The sequence below is a fragment of the Rhipicephalus microplus genome, chromosome 5 (assembly GCF_043290135.1).
Source record: "Rhipicephalus microplus isolate Deutch F79 chromosome 5, USDA_Rmic, whole genome shotgun sequence".
Lineage (NCBI taxonomy): Eukaryota > Metazoa > Arthropoda > Arachnida > Ixodida > Ixodidae > Rhipicephalus > Rhipicephalus microplus.
The window spans coordinates 201164423-201180605 of NC_134704.1; the positions used below are offsets into that span (position 1 = coordinate 201164423).

Genomic DNA, 16183 nt, shown 5'->3' on the forward strand with positions numbered 1-16183 from the left:
AAAAAAGTATTGTGTCATTTACCTTCGTCGTCAATTCACATCACGTGCATAATGAGTGCATCATGAGCGGGACATGTAATTTTCTTTCATGACATCCATGTCATAATATGTATGTTAGGTCTGTCACTTGTGTTCACCTTGCCCTCATGCCAACCCAAACCAGTATTGCAAGTGTCACGCGAACGAAACCACCAAAAGAGCAGCCAGACCATAAAGTATGAATCATGACATTCATGACACACATGTTATAACTAAGTACTTATGCTTCTCATACAGTCATGTTATGTCAAAACAATTTTGATAACAATACCTTTGTCGAACTTGTCATGAGAGCTAAAAGTCCTAAGCGGCTACCAAGGTAAAGGTATTACGTAGGTAGGTAGGTAGGTAGGTAGGTAGGTAGGTAGGTAGGTAGGTAGGTAGGTAGGTAGGTAGGTAGGTAGGTAGGTAGGTTACTAGCTAGCTAGCTAGCTACACTCTAAGGCAAAACTACTCGAACAAGAAGTGACGCAGCCCAATATAGGCGCGCGCGATGAACGGATAGATCGTTGAGGAGCAACCACAGAGGGAAGTGTGCCGCGTGAAACCACTTAGTCTCCAAACACGCTCTAGTAGAGATGAACCGCCCGGGGATTGCAGGCAGCGCAAAAAGCGTTGCCAAGGTGAGCAGCCCTTCTTCTCCATAGAACAGATGTCCTTCTCTTCCTCTGCTGGCTCAGTCTTTCCCCGTATTTTGCCGGCGACGGTTCACGCTGCGTCGCGCTTGGAGTGCTCGACCACAGCCGCCTGGATTCGACGGTCTAAGAATTACGACATGGTGCTTGTGTGTACGCTTGGATGAGCGTAGGCTGCTGCTTTAGCGTTTAGCTGCACCCATGAAGTCTGGAGCAAGCCTCAACAGGTCACCACACCGCGCTGTTTATCTCTGGTTTCAAGGTAGTCACGACCAACACACGACAGCGACAGGTGAGAAGGCCAATATGGCGGCCGAGAAGAACAGTCCTATCGGATATATATTTCAGTCCAACTCAGGGCAGGAAACAGCGCTGGATTATAAGGCAAGTAGGTTATCATTCTTTATTCTACTCTACTTGTGGCGTGTGCGATACGAATCGCGCTTGTCGGCAACGGGCTTGGTCGTGTTGTATATCGCACGCACGAAATGCATCGCGAAGGTCAGCTTTGGCGTCTGCAGTTCGCCTGTGCTTTCGACCACCTGGAAATTAGCCGTCATTGTCGTCGGCCTCCCGTACGCTCGCTCATCGAGTGCTCACCTGTCTTCGCCACCGCGATGAGCTTCAAGCTGAAGATATTGGGCTGAGAGCTCGTCGCTGTGTTGGGAGCCGTCGAAAACACGTTGCGGGTTCTCGTAAAGAGCTTGGTTGCAGTATGTCGCGCGCTGTAAGTGCACCAGCACGGGCTGGCAGGGCTTTCGCTAGCATTGCAACTCACTGAAAATCGGTCGCCATTGCAGTTGGCTTTCCCGCCAGCCGGTCGCAAGGAGCCGTCCGCTGGCCGCGGCGGCGGAGTCGCGTTTGCGCGCTGCACTCGCTCGAGTTTGTGGAAAAGGGCCGTATTACCGTCGATTTTTTTGGCGCAAGCTTCAAAATAGCTCGGACCTGTTCGCAGCGGTGGCCAAGCGTACGCTCGCTCTCCCGTTCGACGTTCGCTGGCGGCAGACACTCCGCGTGCAGCACCATGTTTGGTCTCGCGTACGCTTGCTCGAGCTGAACGACGTCGCTTAGAACTCGCCGACTTGTTAGCGGCACGGTGGTTCGCGGAGTTGTGGCTGCGGCCACCGCTCCTAATCTGTTGCGCTACAGGGATCGAAATGAGTTTTCGACGATGTGTGACATCACGGTTAAGTTACTAGCATGTCATATCTCACGTATGTTTTGAATGAAGGAATTTTTTGTTGATTTGGAAAAGGCGTGTGTATGGACCAACTCGAACACACAACCAACTGTTTCAAACATCCTCCCATGGAGTAAACGTTCCCTGGTGTACTTGTCTTCTGGTTTAAATAAATATAAAAAAAACGTCATGGCCATTTAGAAGGCCTTGAAAAACCACACTGCTAAACAATGCAATAAAGTCTGTGATAAATCAAACATCTACTTGAAAAAACTGTGGCAAAGTTTTGCAAGCAGTGTGTATATAGAGGAATTATTAAAATTACATTTTATGATTTCACGTCACAAGACTAAAATCTGGTTATGAGATGCACTGTTTCAAGTGTAAGCCTAATTGTTTTAACCTCATAATCTCTCTGAGTGCATGGCACAAGAACATTAGTACATATCACATCCATTATAATGTGACTGCTGGCATTCGGAATCAATGCAGTGTTCTCGCGCAGAACTGCACGCCGTAGCGGATCCCGAAGGGGGACATTAGGGGCGATCCCCCCAAGCCAGTCAGTACTACCTGCCACTCTCTTTAGTGCTTGCTGTTCTCCTGCTATCACCAATCAGGACAAATAGCGAGATTCCTTTGAGCACACAATAATGGTATTTGTGCTATGATAGACATTTGCGCTGGTAAAAAACAAAAACAAAACAGTAATGATCACGCCCCTATCTCCGCTGTCACTTTAAGCGGCCCCCCCTCCCCTTCAAATAGTGACTGTATCTACCCCTGACTGCACGGTACCATTTCCCTTCACCCTAGGGGCAGGAATAGCGACGCAGACCTTTTTTTTTATTCACAACTTTGTATTTAGGTAAAGACAGGCGCATTTACAATGATGATTTTTAAAAATACATGTGTAGACCAAAAAAAATGTAAATGCGACCGATGGTATAGCGTCCTATATGAACAAATAGCAATGCTCGTATGCTCTACAGCACAATAGCTGAATGACATCACTGCCTTAAACAATGGTGTAAAAACAAACATCTTTGTGGTGAAGGGGAGATGTGACATATTAATCCGTTTCGGCATCTAGCATCGGACACAATGCTAAGTCGGAGTGAAATATGACAGATACTGGCAATATTATTACGATTACGGGTCCAAATGTCATTATTCAAATGCACAGGCATAAAGAACGGGATAAATATGATGCTACTATATGTACATAAAACAAAGTGGAAGCACAATACTAATTATTTGAATTCAATTACTTCGATTACTATGAAGATCACCAGCAATGCTTTTACTGAATGATATCTTACCTCCTTCTTTAGATAAAATACAACAACACATTTGAATTGTACAACTTTTTTTTCCACTGAATTGAGGCATTTGTTATTAGATAATTTGTGATGTGTTTGACAATCTGTGCAAATGCATGGCAAATGAAACAGCAACCGTTCAATCAGAGCAAAAATATTCTATTCATAACAGTGAAGTTCAATATGTTATGACACCATCCTGACACGCTGAATAAATCCGAATAACTTGTGACAATCTTGACTTCAGAAGTATTTGAATTTCTAGACATTGAACGCTAAGGTATGAGCAGTTGGTTAACGGATAGTAAAGAAGCTATATAAAGAGTCAAAATGGAGCTTAATATAACATTGTTCCGAGGCCAGCAAAAGAGTTTAAAACCTAGAATAACTGTTGACTTTCCTTGGTGTTAGCGAAGCGTGTTAAAACTCTACTTTTGAAGACTAGAAAAGGCTTTTTAATCACAACCTAGAGAAGCCTTGACTTCGTTTTTCTGCTAAGGAAGCCATTTTTTTACCACCACGGCATCCTCCGGGGGTGCAATAGCATTTAGAGATTATAGGTACTTTTACCTCCTCAGCTGATTATAAGCTGACAAACTTCCTAGTTGAAATGTATGGCTGCAAGAGCTAATTCAAATTCTTTTATTATGGTTTTATTGGTCAGCTAGATAGGTTCCTTCTGCTCTGCTGTGCACGAGCCTGCAAGAACAGAAACCTATGCAAGTACAAAGGATCTGGACATGGTCACAGACTCCCAATAGTGCTGTGACCAAGTGTACAGCTTTTTTTTAACTGCAAATAACCTGCCTAATGTGCTGCAGCTGTGTTTTCATAACTATTGACAGCATATTTTAAACAAGTACTATTAGGCTGTGCTATAATCAGGAGGCTTGAAGTAACATTTGGGTGCTGTTTAAAAGCTAATGGATCAGCTGTTGTCAATTGCCTGAGCATGTTTTCACAACCAAAAGTTTACAAAGACAAATGTTGCAATATAAGAATTTATTAGACAATAAATATGCCAAGCAGTGCGCTTCGAGTTGCAGTTGAAAATTGCAATATCGTAGACCATGATCAGTGTCAAAACCCTCCACTGCCCTGGTCCGTTTAATAATGTATTAGATGTGATTTTTTAATAAATATATTGCAATTAAAGTGGGAAAAAGGCAAGATGACCATAACTAAAATAAATTACTGCTAAACATGAAGAGATGATGCCCCGACCGAAAGACGCCCTTATTAACTGCACTGTGAAATGTACCATAACGTTCACATTATTGCGTGCCATAAACATATCAAATTGCACCTTCGCATAAAACCAACACCTATACATAGCCTTCATAGAACACATGAAGGCGTTCATCTCAATCAAGACATCAGCAGTATTGCAGGCTCTAGAGAATTGGGGCATCGAAGAAGCTTATATAAACTTACTGGAAGAAATTTGAAGTGGAGCCAGGGCCCCAATAAAGAAAGCTAAAAAATCCCAATAAAGAAGGATGTAAGGCGGAGAGACACAATCTCTCTTTCAGTGAGGATTCCAGATTTCACTCACAGATTTGAAGCCGAGCTAGGAGCTATTATTTCAGCTCTTCGAAAAATTCCTACGACCGAGACCAGTGCAATCATTCTAACATACTCACTTTTGGTGTGTGCAGCTCTGACAACCTCATAATAATCTTGTGCCCTAGCAGCGTTCCACACATTAGCACCGCCGCATTTAAAACTACTGAAATTAGTGTGGGTATCAGGTCACTGCGGATTACAATTAAATGAATTGGCGGATGCTTTGGTACGAGCATCACTTATGAACAAGTAATTTCAGTACTTCACGAGGTAGAGGTATAGAAAATGCGCAATTTTTACTCATAGTTTAAAAAATATCACACAATGGACACATTCTCAGCACCTCAAATTTATATGGAAAGCCCAGCGGAGTCCGTCGAAAAAACTTGAAATATCATCTCCAGATTCCGGTGCCGTGTCCCCCCGTTAATTTTTTATTTACACAGAGCTGGTCTGGCACTTTCCCCCCCTTTGTCCGTTTTGTGAAGAATCAGAAACTATTGAACAATATTTTTCTAAATTTCTAAATGTTCTAATTTTGCTGCCTCTGCCTTGGAAAATTGCCACAGAGATGCATTCGATGCGGTGTGTAATTTTATTCAAGACTCCAAACGTTTTCAGCTAAAGCCCGCATTAACAGGTACTAAAAAAACGTGGTCGAGAAGTAATGATCAAATCTGGATAAATCCATCACATACCAAGGTAATCGGGTTTGGCAAAACCAGCTGTCTAGTCGGCTCCCAAAATCAAGGTATAGCTGTTACTGCCCATGTTTTTGTTGAATTTTTTCTCACTATCCGAATCTTTGGTTTCTTTCTTTTTTATTATACTGTCTTTCTTCTGCTACTCCCCCCCCCCTTTTTGTTGTAAGCAATAGTGCAGTTATCGTCCATATGAGACTAAATGTTCCCTTGGCCAATCGCCCAGAGTGGGTTTGAGCCATAGATCCTAGGCTACAAACAAACAAACAAATTGGGAACCAACTAACGAAATTCCTTTCAAGTGTTTTGCGAATACAGCGCTTCTCAGAAGAACAACGGAAAATAGCATAGCGCATGCTCGTCTACTACCTGGAAATTATTATTATACCCGAAGTAGGTACCCAGCAAGTGTGCTTGCTGCAGATAACCAATGAGTGTTTAGAAAAAGCTCGGAAAGGCCGCACTTCTAGCTCTCGCTGCGGCTGTGTTGTGCCTTCCTCGCAAGCCTGGCGTTTTTCATCTAGCGAAAGTGGCTATACGTTCAAGAAAGCCAAGAGCAACCTCTCGAATATCTCGGGTTCATAGCCATGTACCAGCTACCAAGACGCCTTGCGAACGTACCGGGCCTGAAACACGCGGTGTATGCCGATGATGTAACCGTGTGGACGCATCAAGGATCCGTCGGTGAGCAGGAGGATGTCTTACAACGAGCCCTCAACATTATTCACGACTACGCAATGGAAGCAGGTTTACACACCGCTCCAGACAAAACAGAGTTTGTCGTCATTCATGGTGGCCGAACCACGTTTGCCAAGCAGGAAGAAAAGAAGTGTTTTAAACTTCACATTGGCAATCAACCTATAATGAGGAAATCCACTATCCGAATATTAGGAATGCACTTAGACGAGAATTGCACAGCGAGCACTTGGTTCCAACGCGTTACGAAGACTAGCAAACAAATCCTTCATGCTTTACGCAGAATCTCTAATCGCACTCGTGGAGTAAACGAACGCGAAATGCGGCAGTTTGTTCAAGCTTTTCTCGTCTCACGTATCATGTATGGACTGCCGTATCATCCGGTCAACCGTACGCAGATAATCAAACTCGACCGGCTGCTTAACGAGGCCAAACGCATGGTTACCGGACTACCAAGGTACACACGCCTGGATGCGCTCAAGAGCTGCAGCAAGCTCAATAATCTGACCGAGCTCATCGACATGCACATCCACACACAGGAAACGAGGCTTCGCGCAACAAATGCCGGGCGATACACGCTTATGCTTCTCGGGTATGACATCAACACACTGCCCATGCTGCCTAACAAAACGCCGCCTTGGGAAATCACGGTACTCACCGACGGCAAGCCACTTCCGTTGAATATGGACCCTAATCAGCGAGCACGGCGCCTTAACTACGCCAAGAGACATGCTAGGGCCACGAGTTCACTCCCCATGACTGAACGCGTCGTATACACTGACGCTGCACTTCCTGCAGACGGTACCAGTAACACTTGTTATGCCACTGCGTGGTACGACCAGACAAACAGAAATCAGAGCCGACGTTATCATGCTTCAGCAGATGCGATGTATAGCACTCGAGCAGAGCTAGTGGGCATCTTAGATTATTTGGAGTGGGCCCTCGAAATGTCACCTCAAACTGACCCTGTTCACCATCGTGTGTACACTGATTCCCAGGCTGCCCATCGGGCATGCGCTAATGTTCTTTACACAGATCCTGTACTCCAGAAGATCCGACACCAGACGCGCCTGCTCCGCGAATGTGGTCATGACGTTACCATCCACTGGGTCCCCGGGCATTGCGGTATCCCCGGAAACGAGAAGGCTCACAGATTAGCGCGCGCTCATCTCCTCACCGCGCTAGCCAGAGCTTCCGATACTCCTTCCACTTTTCTGGCTACCCCACCCGAGCTAGCAGATCCGATAGCAGATAAGCACATTACCAAACAACGTCGCGCCGCCTACCTCACAGCAGTGGGTAATCCACTCTCGATACCATTGCTTCCTTCGAAGGTATTCACACGGAGAGAGTCTGTCCTGCTTCGGAGAATTCAGGCAGGAACACTCCTTACCCCTTTCTTGCTGAACCGTTTCCACAGGGGTGACACGCCACCACCCGTGACAGGTCTCTGCTCCACGTGCAACTGCCGGGCTGATCTCAACCACTTGTGCTGGGAGTGCCCTGTGTACAACCCGCCTAGGCTCCGTGCCCTGGCCACCATAAAACGGGGACCCTGGCCTTCTTCTCTCCGGACATGGGCCTGCCCGGAGCCTTCGCCCCCTGATCGCGCCATCGAGTTCTGGCGAGCACTCATCATGTTCCTCCAGGACCCGGCCGCGCCACCGGTTGGCGACCGGCTCCGCGACAGCCACAAGATTCAAGCCATTCAAGCGGCCCCCACTTAGCTGCCTCCATGACGTCCGGTAATAAAACGGAGGCAGCTCTACCCCCCCCCCCTGCTATAGTGCCCTGACTGTCCACCGCAGCGCCTTCGGCGCGAACAAAGTGGAATAAACATGGTTTCATTCATCATTCTTGGTGTTATCAAGTTTATCGGCACTGTAACATCAACCTGGCAGTAAACGCAGCCTTAAGAAGTCCCTCCTGCCCCTTTCGCTGGGATCGGCATGTTCTCGGGAGAGTACACGATCCGTATCAAGCCTGATGCGGTGCCTTATTCCCTTATCTGCCTTGAATTCGATGCTTAGTGAAAAAAAGTATCATATTTACGCACTTTGAGCGCTATCTTATCAGAAAGAGTTGCCACATTAAACTGCCTGGGCGTAATCTCTTTGGTTTTAGCAAGGTTTAGCGAGGGTTCGGCCGCAGTGCCACGAAATAAAGGCGGCGAAAGGTGGGAAGTAGACACGAAGCGCAGGGAGTAAGAAAATGCGCGAGTGCCACCTCTCTTTTAGTCTTTGGAACGTCTGTTGGATCGCGGGACTTCTTATGGGAGCGGCCACCGCAAGCGCGCTGATAGGAGGTAGAAGATACAGTGCGTAGTATGCACTTACTAGTGTGCCGACCGCCGAGCGTTTCCAATGAGCGACGCTGGCACTGCCGATGATGCCTTTCTCAGGAGGCCACCAGAAGGCCACACCCTGAGCGACCGTGCTATCCGAGAGGCGGGGTACACTGTGTGAAAGCGCGTCACACGCGCGTTCCATGTGTGTCGATTGCGCTTTAGATGCACTACAGATGCGCATTCGTAAACCCAGTTGGTTGTGGTGAAGTTGAGGGGCATCTCTGCTGTAGGGCACATAGCGCATGCCTCCACTTGGCTTTGCCGTGTTTCTTTTTTTGTGCACGTTGTTCACGCTTGTGTCTCTTTACGAAACCGGGATGTCGTCGCGGAAAAAGAGGCATAAGAAGAGTGCCTGATTTTTTTTGCGTATTGTGTGAATGAATACTGCTGTAACAACGAGCGAATCTTATGCCCGTATTCACAAACCAACCTGGGCCTTACCTCACGTTTTCTTTAACTTCTTGTTCTCTCTACGCGCCTTATTAAGACACAGAAAAGTAACAGGGCGAAAGGTAAGAACAAGACTGGTTCATGTAGACTGGTCAGATTCGTTTATCATATGCAATAAACGTTCAAAATGATAAAGGAAAACTCGAGGAAAGTTTGAGGCTGGTTTTCGAATACGAGCCTTATTATTCAGCGCCCCTGCAGACCCAGAACACTGAGACGAGTGGGAGAAAAAACAAAAAGCGAAGGGATCGAAGACTAACTGAGGCTGTCGTTAGTGAGAAATATTTTAGTGAACGCTACGCTTAGCGCTCCTTGCGTTCCTTCAAAACTACAACTGATGCTGTCATCAGTATAGAATTCCATACTGATGACACCATCGTCAAACCGAAAATTTTGATCCTTCATTTTATTTGCAACTATCTCGATTTCTTTTCACGGCTAAGATGAATTATAGTTCAAAAAGGCGTCCCCGACACCAGCATATCTACTAAATGTGCTCTTCAATGCTGTTGCCCTAATATTCGTTTTAGGGGCGAAACTTCTTTTAGCGAAACTCATTCGTCCCTCGTAGCCGTTGTAGTATGCAACAAGTATAACATTTTGACCTCCAAGGTGGACCGGTGAGAGAGTTCTTCTGTGCGTTTTTGAACAATAAAAGATAGTGCTCATTGTACACGCCAATGGCTGCTAAGAGGGAATGAGAGACAGGAGCATTCAGCTTTTAGTTTGTGCGCACGCTGCGATACTCATTAGCAGCTATTGGCATGTACATTGAGCACTATCTCACAAGAAAAGGTTGCTACGTTATACTCGCTGGATGTAAGCTCTTTAGTTTTAGAAAGGTTTAGTGAGCATTGAGCCGCAGTTCCATGCATACAGTGAACTAGTATACACCATGAACTCGAGGTGGTTAAAGGTGTGAAGTAGACACGAAGCGCAAGCTGTAAGAAAGTGAAACCCCAATTCTCCTGTTTCTTATTTTCCATTAACAGCCACTGGCATGTACATGGCATGTACGAAATGAAGAATATTTGATATGTGCTGTAGCGCTCAGAGCATACTAGTTATGAAAATAAACTGCTTCCGTTTATTCAGTGAAGCTAGCTTCAACGTCATTAGAATATTGAAGCTGATGCAAAAAAGGCATCCTACCTTTCAGCTATAAAAAAATCGGCTCATATAGTAAATGTTGCGGCGTATTTAAATCAACCAAAGGCCGTGAGTTTCACTGTTGAATTTTATTGAACTTCATTGGAGTTTTCTTCTCTCTTCAGAAACCACGCGTATTAGTTTATTTATTGGTAACTTTTTATCAAACAATCGATATTGTGTACCGCATTAAGGATAACGGGCCGTACGTACGCCTGTAAATGCAACGACAAGATGTCGCTTTAATTACGCATCACCTCTCAGCCAGCGTTCTACAGTTCTCAGTAAGCTGGGAGAGCCCATCGGTGCCTTTCGCACGTGCGTGTTGGCTGGTGTGTTGGTAGAGACACGGTCGCTGGAGCGGGCGGGGTAGAGACACTGCCTACACCACTCCGTTCGAGCTCCTGCTTGAGTCGCTCGGCCATTGACTCGGCATAGCACGGTCCCTGCGGCTATAGCCATCTGGTGGCCGCCGCTGGAAGGCATCATTCTCCGTGCCACTGCGAAGGCCGCGGTCGGCACACAAGGAAGTATATTCTAGGCACTATAGTAGAAGAGGAGGACGATGATTGGGTGTGCGCAGAGTGGCGCGTGGCAGCAGCTGGCAGCGGGAAAATGCGGCCCAGATTCCGGTCAATAAAGATTGTTCCTGGACTGGCTCCACGTCATCCCTGTGGGGTTCTGGACCAAGCAGCCTCGAAACCCGCTACATTTTGCGCCTAACAGGAACAGCCCTGCCTTTTGTCCACGGACATCAAGGCAGTAGGCGACTATGGCGCTAATGATGCCGCTGACCGTGGCCACCTTTTCCGGCCAAGAAACGAGAGAATCGGTCACCGATTTCATTGGCAACCTCTTCATATACTCGGTCGTTAGCGGCTTCTCGGAGTCCAACGTGCTCCGGCGGGTCCTACCAGTTGTCCTGCACGGGGCCGCAGAACGATGGCGGCGTCTTCAACCTCCCTTCCAGTCCTGAAAGCAGTTCGTCGCGGCATTCCGGGAAGAGCTACTTCTGGTTACCTGCGACTACCATATCCGGCGTGAGCTCGACGCCCGAACGCAACATGCACAGGAGGGCTTGGCGATTATGTTCGAGCCATGCAGGAGCCATGCAGGAGTTCGAGCCATGCAGGAGCCGAGAGAAAGAGCTCCACGTTTGCCGAGACTCAGAGAGACGCCGAGGGGAGTACAGGTGGTGCACATGACACGGTGGGCTCATGCGCCATGGAGGCAGCTAGGGATGACTTTGAAAGTGGTGACGACGCATACGCTACCGCGTGCTCAGAGAACGTGAACGCCGTGCAGTACACAGTGATGGTAGCGGAGCTCTTCGTGAACGAAGATAATGACCTCCGAGGTGGCAAGAGAGAGAGTGAGAGTTTATTAGAAGGCAGAGAGGTCGGCCAGGGCTAGTTCTTTCTATCCTGCTACTTTACGCAGAGGATAAAGAAAGGAAGAAGGAGAAACAGATTAAGGATGATGATGAGGACAAGAAGAGGTACGTGCTGCGTATGTACAGAAGCCACAAAGCATAGCATCCTACAGTCTAATATCTAGTACAGCGCTTTTGATAAAGTCCAAAACAGTCTTTGTAGCGGTTTTTGACAATGTTTGGACGTTAATTGCTGACAACATGTGACTTTCACTCAAAGGCGTTCGTCCGATGCTTGCCAATGTTGAAGTTAACATTTTTCTTTGCGCCACGTATACTAGGCAGCCAGAAACTATGGGAGTTAAAGTTTTGCGCACTTGGCAGCGCTCACAATTCAGGAGAGAACGACACCGGTGAGCGCCGGACAAGCGAGCAGGATGTCAGCGTCGTAGGCGTAGCGGCAAAGGCTATGTGTGGAGATGCTGCGCGACGCGACGACGTTGCAGATTGAGAAGTAGTAGTCAATGACACAAACGGGGAGATTCAGAAGGAGAAGAAAAAAAAAAGCCATCATATCCACGGAGTGAATGATGCAGAGTGGGGCGAAGCATGCGTCCGTTCAATCGTTCTTGCTTCCGTCTGTCCATGCATCCATCTGTGTGACCATCCATGTGTCCATCCGCCTGTCCGTGCGTGCGTCTGTTCGTGCGTTCGCACGTCCATCTGTGCGTCCGTCCCGGCGTTCGTCCATGCATCTGCCCCTGCGTCTGTCCATGCGTCCATCCGTCCGTGCAGCCGTCCGTGCGTCCATCCATACATGTGCCTGTGTGTCGGTTGGTCTATCTATTCAAAACTCCAAGTACCACCATCTTGCATCTTTTCAGCATATATTTCCCATAGACAAGAACCGCCATCCAGCGGACATTCCAAGGACTAAATGAGAAGTGGCACACGCACACTTTCTTACGGCATGCGTTTCGCGTCTAATTCCCACCTTTTACCACTTCGAGTTCATGGTATATACTAGTTCACTGTATTCATGGCACTGCGGCTCAACGCTCGCTAAACCTTTCTAAAACCAAGGAGGTTACGCCCAGCGAGTATAACGTAGCAACCCTTTCATTTAACTTAGTGCTCCATGTACATGCCAATGGCTGCTAATGGGGAATGAGAGACAGGAGAATTCGGCTTTTGCTTTCTTACGACTTGCCTTTCGTGTCTACTTTCGGCCTGTAACCACCCCGAGTTCATGGTATATACTAGTTCACTGCATTCATGGCACTGTGGCTCAACGCTGGCTAAACCTTTCTAAAACCAAGGAGGTTGCGCCCAGCGAGTATAACGCAGCAACCCTTTCTTAGCAGATAGTGCTCAATGTAGATACCAATGGCTGCTATTGGGGAATGAGAAACAGGAGAATTTGGCTTTTAGTTAACGCGCATGCTGCAAATTTTTTATTGTTCAACAATGCACACGAGAAATCTCTCACCAGCACCGCCTTGTAGGTCACAATGTTAAGACATGGTTACACACACTACGACTATGACTACTACGAGGGACGAACTGGTGCCGCTTTAGGAGCTTCACCCCTGAAAGAGGACAAGAAAAAAGGAACAGAAAAAGTTATGAGATCCCACGTACAGTGGGAATCAAATATATGCGAAGCACGAACGAGAAAGGTTCATGTGTCACTTTAAAATCAGCACTACGCGACATGGTGGAGGTCAATGATGGCGTATATTACTTCCGTGTCATGATTGTCATGCTTGGATGTGTCGTTTACCTTTGTCGTCTGTTCACGTCACGTGATACCAAATTTATTATATGTGGAGCTAGCGAAAGAGCCACAAGCACGCCATGAGCGTGGTATGTTGTCATATTCTTACACGACGTGCAAGTGAGGATTATCATGTTTGCACCACTCATATATTTTGTCATACATTGACGCCATGTAACACCAAATATGGTATATGTGGACCTGACAACACGGAGGCGAGCACATCATGTAAGGCCCAATATACTTCAATTCAGCGTTCATGCACATGCACGCTGGGCAAAGTGACGCTACGTTAGCAAAACGCGAACATTTTATAGTCTGACGCCAGACGCGACCGGCGCGACCAGGGTCGTCGAAACGGCCCGACAGCAACCGGTGCGAAATGCGACATGCTACATCTCGCGCCGATGTGTTACCCAGACGGCACTGCATCTGCCTCTTCGTGACGGAGGTACGGCGGGCGGGTTGAAATGCGCATGCCTCAAAGCAACGCAAGAGGTCACGCGCCTGCGAGTATAAAGCACAACCCACGCCTGGCATGGCAACGCTGGCGTGACGCGACAAAATGAAAGTCGGCGAATACGCGCACTGCGTCACGTCAAATTGTATTGGCGCATTGACTGTGGCATGTAGTCATGTTCTCACATGACACGGACCTCATAATTATCATGTTTGCACCAGTAACATACCTTCGTCATCCAGTGGCATCACGTTGTACCAAATTTGGCATATGTAAAGCTAGCGAAACGGCCGTGAGTTCATCATCGGTGTGGCATGTAGTTTTGTTACAAGACACGCATTTCCTGATTGTCATGTTTGGATGTGTCATTTACCTATGTCTTTCGTTCGCGTCACGTAATACCGAGTTTGGTACTCGTGAAGCTAGCGAAACGGCCGCGAGCACATCATGAGCGTAGCATGTAGTCATGTTGGTACATGACACGCAGCTCACATTTATCATGTTTGCACCAGTATTATACCCTCCTCATCCATTCACGTCCCTTAATACCAAATTTGGTATAAGCGAAGCTAGCGAAATGGCCGCCAGCACATCATGAGCGTGGCATGTAGTCATGTTGTTACATAACACGCCTTTCATGATTATCACGTTTGCACCAGTCACATACCTTCGTCATTAATTCACATACTGTATTACCAAATTTGGTGTATGTGACGCTAGCGAAACGGCTGCGAGCGCATCATGAGCGTGGCATGTAGTCATGTGGTTACATGACAGGCATTCAATATTTTCATGTTAGGGTCTGCCGCTTGTGTTCGCCATGCATTCACGCCATACCACACCCGTTTTGCAACACGCCACGTGAACAAAACCACCGCAAGAGCTGCAGGACCATGACACGTGTGTCATGACATTCATGACGTACATATCATGATTTTTATGTTATGACTAGTCAAATATGTTCGAAATATAATCAAGTTATCTCATACCAAATTTTGTAATCATACCATTATCGAAACGGCCAGGAGATATAAAAAGTCATAGGCGGCTAGATAGACAGATAGATAAATCGATAGATAGATAAATAGATAGATAGATAGATAGATAGATAGATAGATAGATAGATAGATAGTCAAAGTCGCTGAAGTTCTCTAAGAAATGTTTCGCAATTAAAAGTCACCATTACGTGCGGCACCTTGATGGGGAGGTAGCATACAAGTACAGCAACAGCGATAGCATGCAGAAAAACTCCACGTCTGCCCAGACCCAGAACGACACTCAAGGGAAGCTTGACGGCGCTGCGGACGAGGAAGAGGTGGGCTATGAGGCGGTTCTGGAGGACGAGGGAGAGTGTGCCGTTGAAAGTGCGGAGAACGCAAACAGTGAAGAGCTCACGGAGATGGGCCAGGAGATCGTTGAGTACGAGGCCTAAGAATCGCAGGTAGGCGAAGGAGAGGCCGAATATTGTCAGCGTTGCAAAGAGGACGTAGGGAAGTGTAATTGTTAAGATGCCGAAGAGTCTGAGGACCTGGAAGAGGCCATCGAGTCTGGGGTTGGTGAAGATGTTGAAAAGGTCGAGGAGAAAATTATCGGAGGAGAAAGGGGCGTGGAGGGAGAGACCGCTGTATACTAGGAAGCAGTCAGCGATGGTGAAGTCGAGTATTACGACAAGGGCAATGGCACGCTGCAACACGTGGATTCAAACGAAGATATGGATTGTGTAGACGCCGACGATGAAAAGGTCCTGGCCGACGAGAGCAGTGTCGCCGACGCTGTGGAAGGGAAAGCCATCGCAAATGCTTCAGACAACATAGCCGAAAAGTTGGAGAGAGCCGAGACGCCTGAAGGTAGAGAGCCCGTAAAGCCATTGCTGAGACTCTGCAAGGAACCTTCTGATTGAAAATGATTGAAAACAATCATTTTCACCATAGCTGAGCTGCTGCCGAGATACTATATCAAGGAAAGCCACCTAGGGTGACCACCGAGGCACAGGCAGCCATGCCTCGTATGTGGACGTTGTGCCTTCATGGCTGCCGAGGTATCCAGCGCACGTCGACTACCATGTGGAGGAGTGGCCGCCACCAAGAAACAAATGATCTGGGCAGATACCATGGCAAGACAAGACGCGACGAAAGGTCTGCTACGACAAGAGCACCATATCGCAACATCAGCGCGAGAGAGTTTATTTTGATTTCTCTGGGCCAGGCGATTCATCAGTACCATATGTACACCAGACGCTTTGGCTTCCTGGTATGAAGCTGACTGTGGTCGTCAATTTCAGCACGTTTATTGCGCCTCCATTTTCGGACAGGGCAGAGTTGCCTTCGCTGCAGGAATCAGCAGTTCCCGCTTAATGCAGACTATGAAATCTCACAGCGAGTTGTCCACGGACTGCGCCAACTTGTGGGTTTGTGTGCCACGTGCGGTACATCGTGGCCAGGGTTAACTACTACCGCATCGCGTCCCTTTCTCCTCTTTTGCCGAAGAAG

At 47.3% G+C, this 16183-nt stretch overlaps 2 protein-coding genes across 11 annotated transcripts in view; one reads left to right on the forward strand and one right to left on the reverse strand.

The window, feature by feature from the left end:
* LOC119173563 (sphingomyelin phosphodiesterase) overlaps nucleotides 1-16183 on the reverse strand; it is a 1093949-nt gene that overhangs the window by 328595 nt on the left and 749171 nt on the right. The window lies entirely within an intron of this gene.
* Nucleotides 6031-7990, forward strand: LOC142817192 (uncharacterized). Its single transcript, XM_075894249.1, has one exon. The coding sequence runs from the start codon at nucleotides 6031-6033 to the stop codon at nucleotides 7864-7866; it is 1836 nt and encodes a 611-aa protein (XP_075750364.1). The 3' UTR covers nucleotides 7867-7990.